Source organism: Chelonus insularis, unplaced genomic scaffold, assembly GCF_013357705.1.
Source record: "Chelonus insularis isolate UGA/USDA-ARS -01 unplaced genomic scaffold, ASM1335770v1 contig_326_pilon, whole genome shotgun sequence".
Classification (NCBI taxonomy): domain Eukaryota; kingdom Metazoa; phylum Arthropoda; class Insecta; order Hymenoptera; family Braconidae; genus Chelonus; species Chelonus insularis.
The window spans coordinates 500037-520009 of record NW_023276496.1 but is presented as its reverse complement, the minus strand read 5'-3'; the positions used below and the strand labels follow the sequence as shown (position 1 = coordinate 520009).

General features: G+C 27.7%; 4 protein-coding genes across 12 annotated transcripts in view; 1 reads left to right on the top strand and 3 right to left on the bottom strand.

Moving 5' to 3' along the window:
- The window catches only part of rg (rugose), a 149371-nt gene that overhangs the window by 30818 nt on the left and 98580 nt on the right, over window positions 1-19973 (top strand). The window lies entirely within an intron of this gene.
- On the bottom strand, window positions 6557-8046 carry LOC118066079 (hyaluronidase-like). 2 transcript variants are annotated; one of them, XM_035081848.1, is made up of 5 exons: window positions 7919-8046; window positions 7696-7847; window positions 7081-7492; window positions 6820-7024; window positions 6557-6751 (listed from the first exon to the last, which is right to left on the bottom strand). In XM_035081848.1, exons 1-5 carry the CDS (start codon window positions 7996-7998, stop codon window positions 6587-6589), a joined length of 1014 nt encoding a protein of 337 aa, XP_034937739.1. In that variant the 5' UTR covers window positions 7999-8046; the 3' UTR covers window positions 6557-6586. The 2 variants fall into 2 exon arrangements, with proteins under 2 accessions (XP_034937739.1, XP_034937740.1); XM_035081849.1 differs by having other exon boundaries at window positions 6615-6747.
- On the bottom strand, window positions 8364-9761 carry LOC118066077 (hyaluronidase-like). The gene is made up of 4 exons (XM_035081845.1): window positions 9473-9761; window positions 8967-9393; window positions 8700-8907; window positions 8364-8546 (listed from the first exon to the last, which is right to left on the bottom strand). The coding sequence occupies exons 1-4, from the start codon at window positions 9723-9725 to the stop codon at window positions 8388-8390; spliced, it is 1047 nt and encodes a 348-aa protein (XP_034937736.1). The 5' UTR covers window positions 9726-9761; the 3' UTR covers window positions 8364-8387.
- Window positions 10977-12458, bottom strand: LOC118066080 (hyaluronidase-like). Its single transcript, XM_035081850.1, has 4 exons — window positions 12365-12458; window positions 12105-12257; window positions 11711-11915; window positions 10977-11625 (listed from the first exon to the last, which is right to left on the bottom strand). Exons 1-4 carry the CDS (start codon window positions 12403-12405, stop codon window positions 11437-11439), a joined length of 588 nt encoding a protein of 195 aa, XP_034937741.1. The 5' UTR covers window positions 12406-12458; the 3' UTR covers window positions 10977-11436.

The following is a 19973-nucleotide window of genomic DNA, read 5'->3' as shown; positions in this document are numbered from 1 at the left end:
TAATCCTGCATCCCGACATGACATATATACGTTGTTATAAAGAATTATTAAAACAGAATTTAACTAGTCTTGATGATCATCAAGAGGTTTGTTTGCAATAAAAAATTTTTGCTTCAATTAATGTTAAAGATATTTGTGAAATGGATTAAATAATAAATCCTCAAATGAATAAATTTTATTGCAATAGATAAAATGTCCATCACAGACGACCTGGTGTATTAAAGTCATTGAATTAGAAATTAATATATCTTGATGGAAAATTTTTGTTTATTGGTCATGTTATTCGTGTAGTATAGCTTTTCATCACTAATGATGCTAACAAGCACTCGTCTCACGCGGCTGCCTGGCGCCTCTCGTCACGTTAATATTATACAACAAGAGAGCGCTTCTACTATTCTCTTTCACTAATAATTTTATGCAAATATAAACAATTATTCGTCCGGACAACGTGCACGTCGTTCGCGAACTTAATTCAAGTGGCAAAGTAGTTGGTTGTTTTATTAAAAAAAAAGCCTCTTTATTGTTGAACCTCTGCTTGTTTGCAGTTATATTCCAATCTATTGAAGGTATATTAAGACTTGCAAATTTCTGAGGAAATTATATTTATGTATAACAATAGGTATTAAATATAATCAATTATTTTCCCCATTGATATACATACATTTTTTTCATCCATATTGAACATTTTGACGGTTTTAAATCCTTTTAATTGGAAGGAAGAAAAAATCGTTAGGACGTCGTTCATCTGTTTGAGAGTTTTTTCATTTTTCCAATTTTCATTTTGACAGAAGCACTTCCAACACACTCATCGTATTTCTAGAACTTCCGACGAATCTCACTCCCTTTCTTTTACGAAGACAAACTTTCCTGTTTCCTGTTTAACTTGTCGTCGTGTACTCTCGTTTATTTCTACAAGTCAGACATTTTCAGAGTACCTGCTGTTGCAGTCATACACATGAAAAATTTTTACATTCTAATGTCTACTAAATTAATGCAGCAACAATAGCAGCAAAGTGTTACTGCCATTTTTATATCAAAATTAAAGTTATTAAAACATTAAATAATGATCTGAAACGAAACAATTTTATAATTAACTATAAATTAAGTTACTAAATAGAATTTCTGTGTGTATGAAATTAATTATACGTAAAATCAATTCATTTAAAACTAATTAATGCATCCAATATTAATAGTTTGATAAAAAATCCCTATTTTAATTTATAAAATTTCATTTTACTTAATAAGCAATTTAAATAATTACCAAATAAAAATAAATATTTCAACTAGTATTTTTGTTGTAAAACACAGTCACAATTTTTATTTTTACCATTTACATTCAATTCCACTGGCAAATATTATTCATGAGTTTAATTTTTCCAATGTTTGCATTCATTAGATAATAAAATAACAGGTAATTACAAAAAAAGTTTATCAAACAAAATAAGTTTCACGTTAATGAAAATAATCAAAAACAACAAAAAATTTTATATCGCGCTATGAATTAAATACATTTGCATTCAATTATGATGATGAGTGTAGACTGTCCGAGTTTCAGATATAGCCTAATGGGAATGATAGAAGCTGCAACATACTAGACAATAGGATAATGTGGTTGAAACACGTTTGCTCGCGTGACATTTTCCAGTGCAAGCCGCAGGTTCAAATGCAGATTAGTAGTGATGTTGGGACGTAAACGCGACTGGTACATATTGTTTCAATGTCATCTATTGTTCAATATGTTAACTTCTTCCTTTCATTTGTCACATTTTCAAGTATTGAAAAAACTCACGATAAAATTTTTTTTTATTATTTACAATCAATACAATTATGATTGCACAATGAATTGTCTTTGGAGTACTGAATACACGACTTGAGTAATTGGTATAAAAAAAAGTGTTGAAAAAAAATTTTTTGTCGATTTCTCAATGACTTTATAATACATACTAACCTCGTGTCTTTTATTACATTTTTTGTAAGTTAAAGAGCTTTACTATAATTTAAAAGGCGAAGTGATCTTCACTGAAATGGCATTTCATGTAACGAGGTTTTTTCATAGAAGAAAGAAAATGTTCGAATCTTAAGTCTCATTTATTTTACTATCTTCTGGTATTAAACTGTTGAAAACTAAATACGATCTTTTCAGAAGTGAATGAATCTCTTCAAACTTTAAATTGCAGTTTTGGTTCAATAGTTTGTATCAAATGGTAGTCTTTGGAAGTTAAAAGATTGATTAGATGCTGCTTAGATGAGTAGTTTCATTATTTCATCTTACAATTCTTTGATTTTATTTATAAAATACAATTTTTGAAATAATCGAAAGTTTTTTTGTGATGAAAGCATCTATCTTCTGTGATCAGTAAAGCAAGGTAATCATTTATAAAACTTTTTACATTTTTTGTAAACGTCTACACTTTGTTGTTTTCTTTTTTTTTTACTTTCTGATTCTTGTTCTTACATTCTTTGAGTTAGTCAAGAGTATAAAGATTTCGTTCTTTAGAATCAACTCCTTGAGTTTAAAACAAACTTCCTATTGTCGTTCAAACGAAAATAACGTTCTATAGATTTATAAATTCAATGAGTTTTAGAGTGATACCCAAACAATAAACTGAAACTTCTTCATCTAATATTCTCACAAATTAAGTGCAATTTACTTTATATTGATTTTTTTTGTTTGAAGAGATTATTTTATGCATCGAAAACAGTAAGCTGAAAATTAAATATTGACTATTAATACCAATTTTATCCATTACGATAAATTAATTTGCTTTATAGCATAAATTAGAAAATAACAAAGTTTTGAATTATATTCATATAAAATTGTAAATGTTTCATTAAGATAGAATACGATGATAAATAAATTTTATAAACTTATTTAATGAAATTAGATTGCAATGTCTACGATAAACTCATAGCAATATTTATCACACATATTCTGTGCTGTGTAATATTGTTCTATTATAAGACCTTAAGTGAGTCCAGTGATAAAAGTTAGATAAAGTCAGAACTATCAGGCAAAGCTTCGTGGTACAGATTCTTTCAGAATATAAATGGAAATGAGAACATATCTTAAATTGCTTTCACTTTGTGATCTTTATTTATTACATTCTTTTTTTTCTTCATTTTTATTTCAAATTTGTATCATTTTCGATCATGAGTTGTAAATTCTCGAAAAAAATAATGCTTCTTTTTTGAACGTTGATTTTTCTCAATTTTCTCAATATCTTATCACAGATCAAAACATATTTACTTTTGATTTTAGAGAAAATATCAAATCTGAATGGATCAAAGAAAAAATTATAACTTTGGCCATTTTAAATTATTTACACAAATTTGTTGACGATCAATGTAGATGTTTACAGTTGATCGATTTATGTTATATTTTTCTGCTAATATTGAAGAAGAGGGAATTTTTATGCTACCATTGAAATGGAATAAATTGGAATGTATCAAAATAATAAAAATTTTGACAGTATATTTCTTTACTCTCTCAATTTTTACTCATTCGTAATATTATCGTTTACTATTTTTACCTTTTAATCATCATATTTATCTGTAAATCTCCATTTTCATCTCATGCAGAAGTTAGACGACATGGATAAAATGAAGATACATGCGGCTAACGGGAATTCTCATGTTGGAAAATTAACTTGGATTGAGGTCAATGAAATGAAATACACCACTTAATACTGACATAGAGCTTATCTATGGGATTTGATTGGTCAGAGAGTTGCAAAAAAAGATTACTTTTGTATGAAAGAGAGAATAAAACAGAAAACAAAAAAAAGATTTCCCGTAATTTTATGTTAGACAAGCTTGGGAAGTTATATTGTTAGGAAAAGTTTTATCACATTCAGTCAAACGTAATGCTACCCTTTAGATAGTGATAGAAATTGGGATTGTACTAATTCTTCAGTAAATACTATCAAGTAGAGACAATTATAAAAACTAATGATTAAAATAAATATAAAAGAAAATCGTAATCAGAAAGAAGAGTGGAAAATGTTAAAACGATTTATTTATTTTTCTTTTTATACTTTAAGTGACAAAAATTTTATTCCTTCAACTCGTCTTGAATGTCTTTCCTGAATTTTGCTAGATACTTTTTTCCTTACTTTTTGCTAAAATAATTAATCATTTAATTTCGTTGAAACCTCTTTTCATTTCATTTCTAATAGATTCATTAAATTTTATTCATTTCTATTTTTTTACTATTGAAATAATTGCATAATTGAAAAACGAAAAATCAGTACGTATCTTTAAAATAAAATAACAGTGAAAAGGACTTGATATGTTCTTGAGTCTATATTTTCTCGTTCATTTTAATGCCATTCTACTTGTCAACTAAGTGTTTACAGCTGACGGTGTACTAATGAAATACAGTAATTATCATTTCATGGTTGGTCTTTAATAGCAAAATTCTTTTGATCAATCAAATACGTTAAAGCTTTCAAGGATTTTGCTCTTTACTTGATTAAAGATATCTTCGCAGTATTTAATAGAATTAACCAACTTTTGAAAGATTAAATTGATTGATCCAAGTATTGTAAATGAATCAATAGTTCTCACAGATTTCTGATCCCTTCTTCTTCGTTTATTCTGTATTAAGTTATCAAATAATGAGGACGTTGAAACAAGTCATTTCATTCCCTACTTTGAATCGTCTATAATAATAATTTTTCTTTTTTCTTTAAATTGACTTCATTAAAGAAAGACGATAACTATACGTTAAATATAAATTTAATATAAATGAAGCAGTTATTCTCTTTATGAAATGAAAAATTAAATTGGGAATGACAGCTGGTTGTTAGTGAAATGAGAAATTAATTCTGCTCAATTAAATTCAAATCAATTAATTTTTGATCATTTTACGAGTTTTCAAAATATTTTCATCCTCTTTCATGTTTAACTGTACTAACAAATATTAAATGAGAAATATTTAATTCACATTGAGCGGTGAAATAAGTTTTAAGAGGGATTTATTTCATAAAAGATGAGTGATGAATTTTACGATTTGCCTCTACAAATGGTACATATTTGATGTATGTCATAAAGAATGAATCTAATGAGCGCACATTGAAATTTGAATACACATTATTATGATTGATTTTAACTAGGAAACATGTTCTAATATACTTTGAAGCTGTATAATGATAGCTATCAGTCCAAGAGTTGATAGCTGATGCACGTGAATTCAATTTTCAAATGTTGTAACATTGCTTGTTACGCTTTTGCATCATTCACTATTATTATTATAGCTAGTAATTACATAATGGAAACATTATTATCTCAAGAGAATGATGTTACCGCGTTGAGATTACTTCATAAGTGTTCATGTAGCTCATTAATACTTTGTCTTACCATCGATAATTATTTCGTCAATTGTTATTTCTGCATTATTCGATATTTGTGGTTTTATGGGTCAACAACTTTGCATCTCTTTGCATTACTCGAGTCATTTAGTAGTTCACTAACAAAATCGGTCAAAATTTCTATCAACTATTTTCACCTTCAGAGCTAATTATTGTCTTATATATATGCATATGGCAACTTTGATTCATTACAAAAATTTAATGTCCTAACTTCACTTGGTCGATAAATTATTGTTCTTTCTTAAGTGTTATCATTATCACCTACTATTGTAGACCCCGTGAACTTTCGAAATGTATTATCAGAACAGAAAGTTTTGACACTGGGTTCGACCAATCGTGCTATATATATATACATATAGAGGCATTGATGTAAACTAGGAGAAGCTGATTTTGAGCAGTAGAAGTAAAAGAAAAAATATTCAATTGTCATGTTAACTATTTGGATATATGAAATTTATTACAATTTTAATAGAATTTAGGCTTTGAGAAAATTATATAGAATAATTTAGAAATGAATTGCATTGATAAGGAGTAATACTCTTAAGCGAAAATCAACTAGATTTTGCAGATAAAATTGCTATTCATAGAAAAACTTTTTAATTTACAGTAAGTCTGTGAATCCCAAGAGATTGCACCGTTATTGGAAAAAGTTGGTGGCGTTGTAGTTTTCTCTCTACAACGTCCACAGTTTATGATCGACAACTTTTAAAATATTTGGTAGAATATAGGGGTAGGGAAGGTGTAGTGGAACGCGGGCGCAAAGTGAAACAATCCAAAAAATGTTCTAATTTATGAAATTTAGTTCAAAAATGCCTAGTGCATTATTTGTTTATCAATTTTTCAATTTATTAATGCATTAAACATTATTAACACTTGTTAATATAATGCTTAATTTGTTGATTTTAATTTCTTCATGGTGTTCCACTTTACCCCGCCTTTTTCTTAAATAGAAAGTGCAGAAAATAAGGCAAATAAATGTGTAAAACATATAAGCTCTTTTGATCTAGCTTTCTCCAACAAGCCCGTTCAACATTCTTTATGTAGAAATGCCGACACAAAGGCGGATCAACAATCAGCCAAGGCAAAATGTCATACAAAGTAGATATTCAAATAAAATAAAATTAATTAATTTATTTATCATATACTTAATACGTTTTTCTAATAATATTTTCTTTACTATCTTCAACTATGAAAAAACTTCATTCTTAGTTGTTTAACTAATTTAATAAAGTAATTATAATAGGTGCTAGATTATTACTTAAATAAAATGCGTAATTTTGACATCGTTCTTTGCTGTTTATATTCCGGTCACTTGCCCAAATGATTATATTATCAGATACATTTGTTTTTACAATCTCTTCAACTATAATAAAAAGCTCTACCTAAATGATAATATGATGATGTAGCAAAATTACTTGTACTATTTTTTGTAGAAATAATTCATACTTACAAAGCTCAAAAATCTGTCAGGATCATTCCGATAATTTAATGACAGATGAGGAACTATGTTTAATGGAGGAATATATTTGTCTGCAATTCTTTTAGCTTCATTCAAACGTGCGTTTATATAATTTCGTTTTGTCTCTCTGTTGAAGTATGTTGGAATAGATAAGGAAGGGAATAAAGCTATTTCGAAATCCCAAAGCCAAGATAATCTGAACAATAAAATGAAATTAGAAATAGTCAATTTAATTATGCAACATTACTTTACCTGTCATTATCTTCCATAACGTCTTTATCACATTGGTTGTTACCTTCGTTAAATAATGAATTACATTTGGGATAATCAAAGACACCCCATGTAGCTTGAGGCCATACATTTTTTACTTTGACTAAAGTTTCGGTAAAAACAGTTTTACTAGCAAATTCAAATCTCAGTTTAGCTAGCTCCTTTGTTTGTTCATCATTCAATAATGAATACATGTTTTTTTGAATTAAAATTGAGTGATTATAATAGTATTCTAAAGGCCCCTGATTTTGTCTGAAAATTGGATTCCAAGTAGTGTAATTGAGAATTCCAAGTCCACGAAAATGCTCATCCACTTCTTGAGATATATCATTATACTGCAAGTACACATAACTCAGTTGACCCATTTCCTCTGGCCCTCTATCATCAAGTAATCCTATATGAAAATTAAATACGATTAATTATTCGTGTAAATATATTTTTTAACAGTAATTACTCTAGAAACGATTTGTCAATGAGAAAATAATTGAATTTATTGTCAATTTACATGCATTAGATTTACAAAAAAAAGTAAACTTTAAATGTAACTTGTTTATTTATTGATCTGTTGATTACATATAACAGAATTTTGTCTCTAACCAGAATTATAAAACGTTGCAACTTCAATACTTTGATTGTGTCTGCTAAAATTTGCTATTGGCATTACTGTTTCGTAAAATTCATTAAAATAAACTCCATATTTATAACAAGGACTTAATGGAATATTTAAATAAGTTTTACCAATCTTGGGTCTAAAAGATTAATATAATTAATTAATTAAATCTTTTACATGCTTTAAATATTTATTTATTTAATTACTTACTCGATGCTTAATTTTCTACACTTAAAAGTAGTAAATTGTATTAACAAAAAAATTACAATGATCTCTGAGTATAAATTCATGATATACAACTTAAAAATTCTTTTTCATGCAGTTGGACGTACTAAAACTTGAACTACTGTGCATTCACATGTAACTGAATATTATACATTATTCTACTTGTTCAGTAACTATTAAACAAGTCAATATAAAAGATAAAGAATTGAGTAATCTATCAATCGATAAATTCGTTTTAGAGAATTGTTTGCCATCCATTTATTAGTCACGAAGTGTTTGAACAGCTATTGATATTTAAATTAATAATCAATAAGTCATTCGTCTTATCAATAATCGTTTACAAAAATTGTTGGTTTTATCCTTGATTATGAAATATTTTAACTATTTAATTTTTGAAATGAAAAAAAAAGTCTTAAAAGTTCCAACAATGCTGATGGTATTTCTATAATACTTATTATTTTATTGCATTTATTATCGGTCCAAGAATATCTTTTAAATGATTGAAAAGATTAATACATTTTTGATGAGTATTGACATCATCATAACTACCCCATATCACCAGTCCATCAATGTTGTACCGATCAAGTTCTCTGAACACAGTCACATAGTCCTCCTACAACGTGAACATATTTATATTCATTTTTGATTTGATGTGTATGAATGACCAATAAATGAATAATTCATGCTTAATCAATGACAGATTATTATTTGATGAACATGATTTTAATTTTATCTTTGATCTGCATGTATAAAAAACGTAATTTACTTGTACTACAAACAGACCCCAGTCATCTCTGTAACGATACCGCAAATAGGGTAGTACTCTTTTTGGTGGATTATATTTATTCGCTATTCTATAAGTTTCAGTCAATCTTCTGTTAATAGCTCCTACTAATGTTTCTCCTTTTTTATAGTTTTTCGCTGCATAAATTGAAGGTAACAATATGTCAGACAGGTCCCAAAGCCATTTCATCCTGAAAATAAACATATTTTTATTCAAAATGTTTTTTCTTTAGCAGAATGATTGTTGTACTTGTCATTCTCTTCATGAGCTTCTCCACATGGAGTTGTCGACTCTTTGGGAGTTAAATAAAAACACTTAGGGTAATCATAAAATCCCCAGGTTGCATGAGGTCTATTTTTTTTAACAAGTTTTATTGTTTCTTCAAAAAATATTTGAGCACTGTAATTGAATGCTAGAGCAGCAAGTGTTCTAGCCTGATTATAACTTAGAATATTAAATTCATGTCTTTCTAAGGTTATTGAGTAGTCTCGATACAGACGATTATTCTTGTTGAAATTTTGCCGAAAAACTGGTCTCCAACGTTCATAATCAAGAACACCAATTCCAGAAAAGTTAGGATCTGTCACATTTCCATTCAAGTCTATTTGTAATTGATTCAAATGCTTTTGGAGATTACCTTTTTGTGGAATTATGTTATTAAGTATTAGTGTTGAATCTGAATGTAATAAATGAAAAACATTTTAGGATGATTAAAAATAATCGATCATAGTAGCATGTAAATTAATTCAACTTACTATTATCATGTATTTCATAAGCCGGAAAATATCCAGCATGGTAAAGTATTGATATTTCATTTCCATTAAACGTATCATTGATATTTTGAACCATGTCATATACCTTTGAAACCTCTTCAAATTTCATTCCATACCTATGACACATAAATGTTGGAACATTCCAATAAATTTTATATTTTCTTGTTTCAATCATAACTAAACTGATCAATATATTGTAAATAATAAACACTGAATAGTGAAAAACTTGAATCATTCTTATAAAGAAGCTCAGTTAGTGTCAAATATATATAAGTTCTTATGATACTCAAAGTTGAGTAACATACATTCGATGTCTTTCCAATACTTCAAGCCCGATATCAATCATTATCAGCTACACTTGTTTAACATGTCTATCATTAAATTCAAATATCACGAATTCATGATAAACTTCGGTATATTTTTTTTTGTCATAAAGTTCTTTCACCAGTAATTATTTCTGATATAATGTCGTCATATAAATATTGATTGTTTTAATGGAGATTTTTGATTTTGAAATCGTTAATTGAAAAAAGTAAAAAGTTAATCAAAAGAACTCATCAATTATCTTTACTATTTTTTTTACTGAAATAAAATGATGATATAAATATAAAAAATTGTAAAAAAAAATCTGGCCCTATTTTTTAATAATTCTTCAACCATAAATAAAACTCAAGTACTTATGATTGACTTATTTATAAGTCTTTGTTTGTTGCAAAAAGGTAATTCATGCTGGAAAAGGCGAAGTTACGTAGGAAAATAAAATATTTAATAGAAAATTTTATCCAGAAAATATTTATATGAGAAATAAAGTGGAAGAGAAAATAGAGAAGAGAGATACTGAGGGATGGAGTCGATCAAAATGTAAGAGAGAATAAGTAGAACTTTGATGCACGGTTAAATACTTTTAATAATTCATAGAAGTGCAGAGTAGTAAACAGGATGGAACAGGAGAGCAAGTAATTCGAACGAGTGTATTAAAAGAGAAAAGGCCTGAAGGTGCTTTGAAATTACGATGAAATATACATGAATAAATGAAATATATACTCACAAGTCTTGAAAATTTACAAGCTACAAGTTTACATTTATCTATAACTTACAACAATAGCTGAGACTTTGTAGTCTAAGTTTGCTAGAGAATACATACCCAAATCCTTACAAGTTTTCCGGACTAGCATTTTCAGGCAAGTTTGCTTGAACCCAAAACTCTTAGGGAAGTGTGGTTTAGACCATATTCATCAGGTCTTTGAATATTACCCAATTTCATTAAAAACGGCTTCTTGCTAAATCCTACTCGAGATTTCATGTCCTTACTCTGATAAATATTTTAGCCAAAAATACAGTCTGTTCTCATGAGTTATTACATTTTTTAGGCAAAAATACAAAAAATTATGACAATATTTTGTTTATTGGCAAACATCATAACATATTCTACCTTATTTTATGACTAATAAAACGGCAAAACACATCAAAAAGCACCGTATAAACTTGAACCATTTCTGTGGAGGCCAATAAAGTTTTAGCAGGGTGCATATAATTGAAAACATATGTTTCCCTTAATAATGTGTCCGAGGTTAGTTTGCGTTAGAAGGATTTTGATCATAGCTTGTAATACTACATGATCTCGAGACTAAATGTGATAAACATTAATTTACTCAACATATGTTATTAATTGATTTAATTTTGTTGAATTTAGCACATAAAATCTTCGCTTGGGTAATTAATGCTGATGAAATATTTTTCATCAATTAAGAATTAATTAGAGTTTCATAATTTAAACCAATCCAAAGTAAACTGTTTGAAGATAATGATTAATTATGTAAATATCGAGTCCAACTTGTCTTATTTGAAAAGGTTTGTTGAGAACTGATGGAATAAGCGTTTATGCAATGTTCCAAGTTTAGACAAATATTCCATTTCAAAATCCAATAGATTTTCGTTAAATTTAATCAATCAGAATTTTTATTTTGAGGGTAAAATTGTTCTATTGATTTTATCAAAGGTCCAAGAACTTGGTGCAAATGGTTCAATAAATTCATACATTTTCGGCGTGTGTTGACATCATTTGAACTACCCCATATTATGAGTCCGTCCACATTTTGACGTAATAATTCTCTGAATACAGTTACATACACGTCCTGTTAAATAGATAAAGTATGGCCAATGTTTGATTAAATATTATTTTAGTGATGTAGTTAAATGGGAATTAAAGCATGTTCTAACCTGTGTCAAAAATTCTTTCATGCTGTCTCTGTACCGATAGCGAAGGAATGGAAATATTTTTTTTGGTGGATAATATTTATTTGCTATTCTGTAAGTCTCCACCAATCGTCCATTAATGTATTCCGTTAAATTTTCCTTACTAAAAGCTTTTACAGCATAAACTGACGGTAATAAAACACCTGATTGATCCCACAGCCATGCCATTCTACAGACAAAAACAAATTGTGAGCACGTTTTTTTTAGTTGTTTAATGAATAAATTATTGGCAATGATAGAACTTTTTTCAGTCAATAAAAAGTGTAATTGAAATAATGAATTTTTAGGAAGACCACTCAGTGAAAATATAAAGTTTAAGTTAATTGTTTAAGAATGTTGTTAACATTCATTTGATTACCTGTCATTCTCTGCTTTGACACGGTCGTCACATTGAGGATTAGGTTGTCTAGGGGTTAAATTGTAGCACACTGGATAATCATAGAATGCCCAAGCTGCCTTAGGTCGATGCTTTCTAACAAGTTTAATCGTTTCTTCATAGAATATTCTAGCACTGTAATTATAAGCCTTTTCAGCCAACATTCTAGCTTGTTTGTAAGTTAGAATTTTGAAATAGGATTTCTCTAAGTTAATTGAATATTCTTTATAAATACGATTTACATCGTTAAAATTCTGTCGAAAAACTGGACGCCAACGTTCATAATCAAGAATACCAATCCCAGAAAAATTTGGATCTGTCACATTTCCATTCAAGTCTATTTGTAATTGATTTAAATGCTTTTGGAGATCACCTCTCTGTGGCACTTTGCCATTTATCGTGATTTCTGTATCTACATTTAATTAATCAACTAGTATTCATCCACTGGTCATAAAAGAGTAATGCAAAAAAATTTAATTAATTTTTACTTACCATTTTCAAACTTTATATATGTAGGAAAATCACCGGCATGGTAAAGTATTGCTATTTCATTTCCGTTAAATGTATCATTCGAATTTTGAGTTATATTATAAACTTCTGAAACTTCCTTAAATTTCATTCCATGTGTATGGCACATAAATGTTGGAACATTCCAATAAATTTTAAATGTTTTTGCTTCAGCCAAATGTAGATTTCTACAACTATAAAAAAAAATATGTATCGTATCACATTTTTCACCAGGTACTTTTTTTTTAGTAAATTATTTACTTCAATAAAATCAACACACTGATAATACAAACTAATAAACGATTCATGCATTTCAACATGTTTCCAATAAAACCAAAAACCTATGATATAGATTTAAATTCTTCCAATACCCACAGTTGAATGATATTTCTTTACATTTATCAGGCTATTACTAAATACGTATTATCATGCATAGTCTAAATCAATACATTTTTCAAATATTTTACGTATCACGATTCTTGGATAAGTTTTGTAATATTTTTATTTATTGATATCTGATGAACAAACTTATCGTTTTGATAACATTAAAACCTTTCAATTGATGGTAACAAAAAAGCGAGATAGAAGATAAAATGAGAATAAAAATCCAACATGATTAAAGTAGGAAAGTAATATTGAACATCTGAAAATTCTGTCGTATCATGATCAATATTACTAACAAATATAAATTATACAGAATAATTTATTGCCTGTGGTTATTAATAATTAGCTTTACTACAATATCAAACAATAGATTCAATCAATTTAAAATGATTCAAACGTCAAATACATGCGTACATATGTATTATAGTCAAAATACGAGACCGATTATTCTCCAATATTGATACAGAAAGTGATAAAAAAATTGATGATTAAACGATGCATGAATTCCACATGAATTTACTATGTCAAACAATTTTTTTCATATTTGTAAAATTTGTAGAGTGATTGACAGTATTTAAAAATACGTACCTGTGAAATTTAATAGGTGATATAAATCACCTGTAACTTACATTTTAATGCGTATTTAAAATTTTAGTGTTCATGCATGGTAAACATTTTTATGCATTTTGTATTACATCAAAATACGATGTAACTGCACATTGTGGCCTTGCTCACAGGTACCGAGTTATATTTATTATCTAAGCTGTGCGAACAGTCGTGGCAAAATTTATACACGCGGTCAGAGTGTTATTTATGTGTGAACCTGTGATAATCATGAATGCGAAAAGCCATTGAAACGATTCATTTTTGAACGATTTTTTTTTTAATACATTTTTTCCGGCTGTCAACTATATTCTAAATATTACATCAAGCATGCAATTATATTTATTTATCACTAACAATAATACTAAATCATTTTATTTATTACAAAGATTATTTATAAATTCATTGCATTTATTTATTAGCGAATCATTGATGTCAACAATTTTCCAGAATTATGTGAAACTTATATTAATGATGTAATCATATTATAGCGATAATCTGCATAATCTCGATTAGCGAAAACTGTATTAGTTAAGTTAACGTGATCAAGTAGCTAAATATGGTGATTATATGCCATCAAAAACAATTTCAAAAGCATATATACAGGTCTATGTATTTAATTTTCCGGATAATTTTTTTTAAACAAATTAATTATTCTAGAGTAAATTTAATGTTCTATGTATTTAATTAATTAATTGAATTTTGTGTACACTTCATACATGTTTAGAATCCTAAAAACATTTTCAAAAGAATATCCTTTAGTTTAAATGTTTGTTATGTGATTATGACATATTTATCGATAAAACTAACAAAATTCATGTTGTCACATGATCAACATCAAAATTAATTTTCATTTACATTTCTCCTATAAAAGGGTATTTGTGAAGCTTAATAAATATACCAGAGAATTAGAGAGAAATTATAGAGAATAAAAGGGATAGGAGAAACTAGGTTGCCTCTTGCGCAATTAGTTTTACTCATCAGATTAATAACTGCTCTGAATTGGTTCGGAATTACTGCTATAACGAGGCCGATTCTTTCCCAAGTTTACCCAAACCTTCACGTACTGATTCTCTGAAACTTTCCTTATTTTGACGGTATTTATATACAGCTTCCACTTCATCTAATAATTCATTCATTCATTCAATGTATGATTTCATTTTTTCACATCTAAGCGTGATTTTAGTTTGACATATTTAAAAGGACGAAATAAAAATAATAATATAGATAAGTTGATATTGAAATATGAAACTAACTTTAGTTATGTACTACTTAACTGTAGAAATGCAGTATACGAGCAGTTTCTATTTTGTTCATATATTCCACGTTCTTCATATATACTCTTCTTTTCCGTTTCGATAGTAAATGTTCAAGTTCTGAATATGAAGTTATTGGAGATGAAAGTGGATTGCATAAATAAGAAACTTATTTATGCACAAGATAAAATATATTGCCGTGTGGTCTATCTTGAAATATTAAAAGACAAAAAATATTATTGTAATGATTTTTATAAACAGCCAACGAAACTCTGCCAGTTGGTACCGAGATTTTATTGGAATTTGTAATTGGATTTTTAAAAGTCAGAAAGAGTATATCAATACTAAAAAATATATACGAAAATGTATTTTTTTAAAAATATTACAGCACGTATAAACTTATTTCATTGATAATTATAAATAAAATATTCAGTGAAAAAATAAAATTGAAATATTTTTATTTCATCAAAAGGTTGATAAAAAGCCACAGAAATTTATTCAAATATAAACTGAAAGTATGTAGGTGGTTTGATTCAAAGTTTGGATATGTGTTTGATTTTGTGCATATTTTTATAACTATATATAGAAATTGATTTTATGATCATGACGATAACACATACGACGCCTGCACTTTCTTTTTCACTTCACTTAACGACGTGGCAGGAATAGCGACAGATCTTTACAAAGATTGGATTGTTATGAGAAGCCGAGATATGGTCATAGAAGGCGGCATTGATGGAGCATGTTTAGGTGTCGAATAGTGTAGGTGGAGATGCCTGCAAAAAGAGTATAGTATAAGCTGTAAGAAAGCAATAGAAAGAACGGTAAAATAAAAAAGGAGTTAGTAAGAAAAGGGGACTGAAGTAGGCGAATGTGAGCGTGAAAGGAAATAAAGCAGGTTCTTTGATCTGACCACCTGCGGCAGAAACACTCTATCTACTCTCTGTTGCGGGTATAGATCTCTCTACCATGGAACCACTGCAATGAGAGACATAGTGCAGCAGAAAAGCTTGTTGGCACACGGAAGAAAATAAAAGAAAAAAATAAAGACAAAGCGGAAAGATAGAAATCTATGTTTGTTATTTTTTTCTTTATATAAATAATTCAATTTTTATATACAAAGGTTAAGAGAAGTAGTACTCTGTTCTCCACGGGACGTTTGTATTTAGTGATAAAAAAAGAAAATTTAAAAATAAATATGTTTTCGTTTTCTGTAATGGAAATTCTTTATTTTACCATTCTTCGCTCTGTTAATTTTCTCTCACATTCTCGGTTTTATAGCTTTGCTGATTACTTTTTTTCTATTTCAATGTTTCAATGTAGTTTTTTTTGTTTTTTTCAAACTATTATTAAATTCTTATATAATTATAATAATAATAATGTCAGTTCCTTAAAATATTACTTGATGCAGAAAAAGTAATGTCATGATGGTTTCTTTCTAATAAATTCATTTTTTCTATGTTGTTATTAGAGTATTACTTGAATTTATTAATCGGCAAATATATTTATTTTAGTAATGAAATTAATTTTCCTAAATGATATAACATGATCATAATTTTAAGATTAACTCTGTGAATATTTGGAAACTTTTAACAGCTCTTAGTTAAAATCTGTACGAATAATGTCCTTGTTTTGACAGCTTAGGTGTCACTTTATATTGCGTTGAATATGTGTTAAACTAGAGAGACACTCAAAACAAACTCTGAACTTTACAACTAAAGTTCTTGATTGAAAAACTTTGCAATTTTACACAATACATAATGTATTTTATCGATTGGTTAATGCTTTGTTCCAGACATTTACATTTTTATGTCCAATTTAATATCAATTTGAATCGAATTTATGTATATTTGTTACGTACTTTATAATGTATTCATCAACAATTAATGAAATAAAAGAGTATTACTTATTCATTTAATTTCAAAAAAATGATAATTACATTTTTCCATGATAATTTGATCGTAAAGTCATAGAAAAAACATCACGCAAGTATGAGCAATGTGGTTTTTTATTTTTCATAAATAAATTTTGAAATAAATACGTTCATGAGATACCTTTTGCGTTACTTTTTAATAAAACACAATTTTTTTCTTGGAATTTTAATGATGCAGCTTTTGATGATGCAAAAGTTGTACACTATTTTTATCACGGCTAAAGATAAAAAAATCTTAACTTTACATTCTCAATTTTGAACTAAAAAGCAAAATATACATGATAAAAATATATATATATTACAACAAACATTTAATTAGAATTTATATAATTTATATTTACATCATTCATATTAAAATGATCAATGCATTTGACGTTTACATGATAAAGTGGAAAGTGGTCGTTTTGACAGGCTGACTATTCGTCGTCTTGAACCACTGCGTCGGATTCTCGAGAGACCAAACCACTGAGGGATCAGATGCTTTAGTAAGATGATAGTGAACAAGACACTACATGTATATTCTTGCTAGTGACATATTCTCGTATCTCGGTATATAGTACTGTGTGTTCCATGTTTACGTCTACAGTATCCTCCACATACGGTATCAACTCTCATCATCAATAGACCATTGAAACGTTTGGTAAAACGTAAATTAATACCTATTCTAACAAAGGAAATGACTATTTTTATAATCAAATTGTTTTTTTTTCCATTGAGCTTATTAAAAAGATTGGAATAATTTTTAAATTATTTTTGTTTTAATAATTGCAATAAATTTGTTTAATACAACGATAATTTTATTCAATTTCAGTTCATTTGCGACTGAATACTTCAAACTTGTTCAAAAGAATATATTTTATTAGTAAAAAAAACATTAAAAATTAAGAATACTCAACTGAAAAAAGTCTGAAAATCTCTCTTTTTTCAACGTCAATTGAAGATTACTAGAATTTCAAATTCAATTGCATTGTAACATGATACTACATGTTCTGTTATCTGTATAGAATTGATTGGATAAATTTCAATTTACTGTAATCCTCAGTTTTATTTTGTTATTCCATTTTATTCAAGAATTAATCCGTTTTGTTTGTCATGTTAAATTTTATCATTAAATCTGTTTTATCTAGAATTGCGGATTCAAGAGTTTCTTATTATCATTTTAATAAGGACTTAAAAAGCAAATTGAAGGATTTGTGAATGATATTAAACATTTGTGATATTGGAAAATGAAGAGACATTACTTGGCTGGTTTCATTACAAAAGTTGATTTTACAACCACTGTTCCACCCGATTCATGTGCAATGTAAATAGATGTACTTGCTAAGTAGAATCGTGGCTTGACAGTATTTGCAATGTTGACAATGCTGTTGATGTTTGTCATGTTCTTACGATCATTCTATAGTTTTAATTTATTTTGGTGTCAATAATTTTTTTTTTTAATACTTTTTCGCCATTTTTTCATTCAATGGATGCTTTAATTAAAATTAAGCTAATACTTATATTTCTAATATTCAGCTGAAAATGAGCAATGAAAGAGCTATAAGTTATTATTAAACATAAATTTCTATCGATTTTTCAAACATTACTTGATTAACTTAGTTTAACTTTGAATTTGATTTGTATCAAATTTTAGTACATGATAGATAGTTACTGTCAAAGTACGGAATCATGTTTATTTGAATTAAGTCAACCGTAAGCAATTACAAACATACGAGTTGAAAATTTCAATTTCTAGTTTATGAGTTATCAACTATTAACACTACAAAATAAAAAAAATTTTACAGACTGTTATTAAATTAATTCAACTATCAACAACTAATTATAATTGTTGGAATATTATGTGAGACAGTAGACATTTCATTATTTCCTGTTGGGATTGTGTAGAAAGTCTGAAAAAAAAAATGATAAAAGTTAAAAAACTTATTGAATGTAGTGTGTAATATAAAGTACAGACTACGAGTACGAATAAACTCTCACTTGGCAAAAATTTTAGTGAGTTCTTTCCATATTTCCCTTTCTTAACTAAGAAGTAGGAACAACATTGTTGATATAAAAGTTTGTAAGAGTAGTCGATAAAACGCAAGTTGTGCTTCTCCGTTGATATTCAGACGAACATTGACAATAGTTTGTGCTTACCAAACCATTATAAATGTTACTAAAAAAAAAAAATTCTTTTGTTAACTGGTGGAAATTGTCATTTCTTCTTTTTCTTAGATCGTAAAAACTTTGCTCACTTTCAACTTTTCCTCAATTTCAAACACATTATAAATGGTCCATTTCTCAGAAGAATTTATATAAAAATGTAACATAAAAATGATTTAAATAAATTATTTTTTCTTTATTAAACTCATGATATTTATGAATTTGTTTTTCCAAACATTGACATATCGAAGTGAAATATTGAATATTTTTAGAAAAACCAGTTCCGTTCTAAATGAGAAAGGAAATGTGCTATATGTCAAAATAAATAAGCTTCTATATATTTACAGTTTCATAGATGTAAAGTATCTCACATTTACATTTTACATTTGTATGCAAAAATATATGGCATGTAAATTTAAAACAGAAAAATACATTTTGTCCCAAAGTATGCATATTGCGACAATTTTAACAGTTTTTATTTATTCGATAGTCTTTTTCCACCCATAGACATATTTCTCATCTCCAACATGCACCATATTAGTTGTGTGTTGAAAGCAATCATAATAAACATCAAAGTTTTATTAATGCTTCTAAAAGTTGGTCGTTTTATTTAACATGTTAGCTTTTCACTTCCTATTATTCTTTACTTTCTGATTTCTCACTGATAAGTGTTTGAAGACATGACTGAGTAATTCAATAATAAAACGAGCAAGTTTTAATCAAACGTTATGAGGGAATTTAAGTATTTCACTGATTTTCATTAGTAATGAGATACTTCAAACGCTTAATTAATCAATTATTCAAACAATGAGAATTAGTAATAATCATATTCTTTCATTTTTTTTTTGTTATTCTGGATATGAATCTTTACTTATATCAAGTAATTTTGTTCTAAATTTTCATTTGAACTTTCACAAAACTTGATTATTAAATAGAAGCCTCTATGAAGTTAGTTAATAATAGGCAATGTTCATTAACGAACATAAATTCATTATTACTTATATTTTCCATCTGTGAAAGAAATTA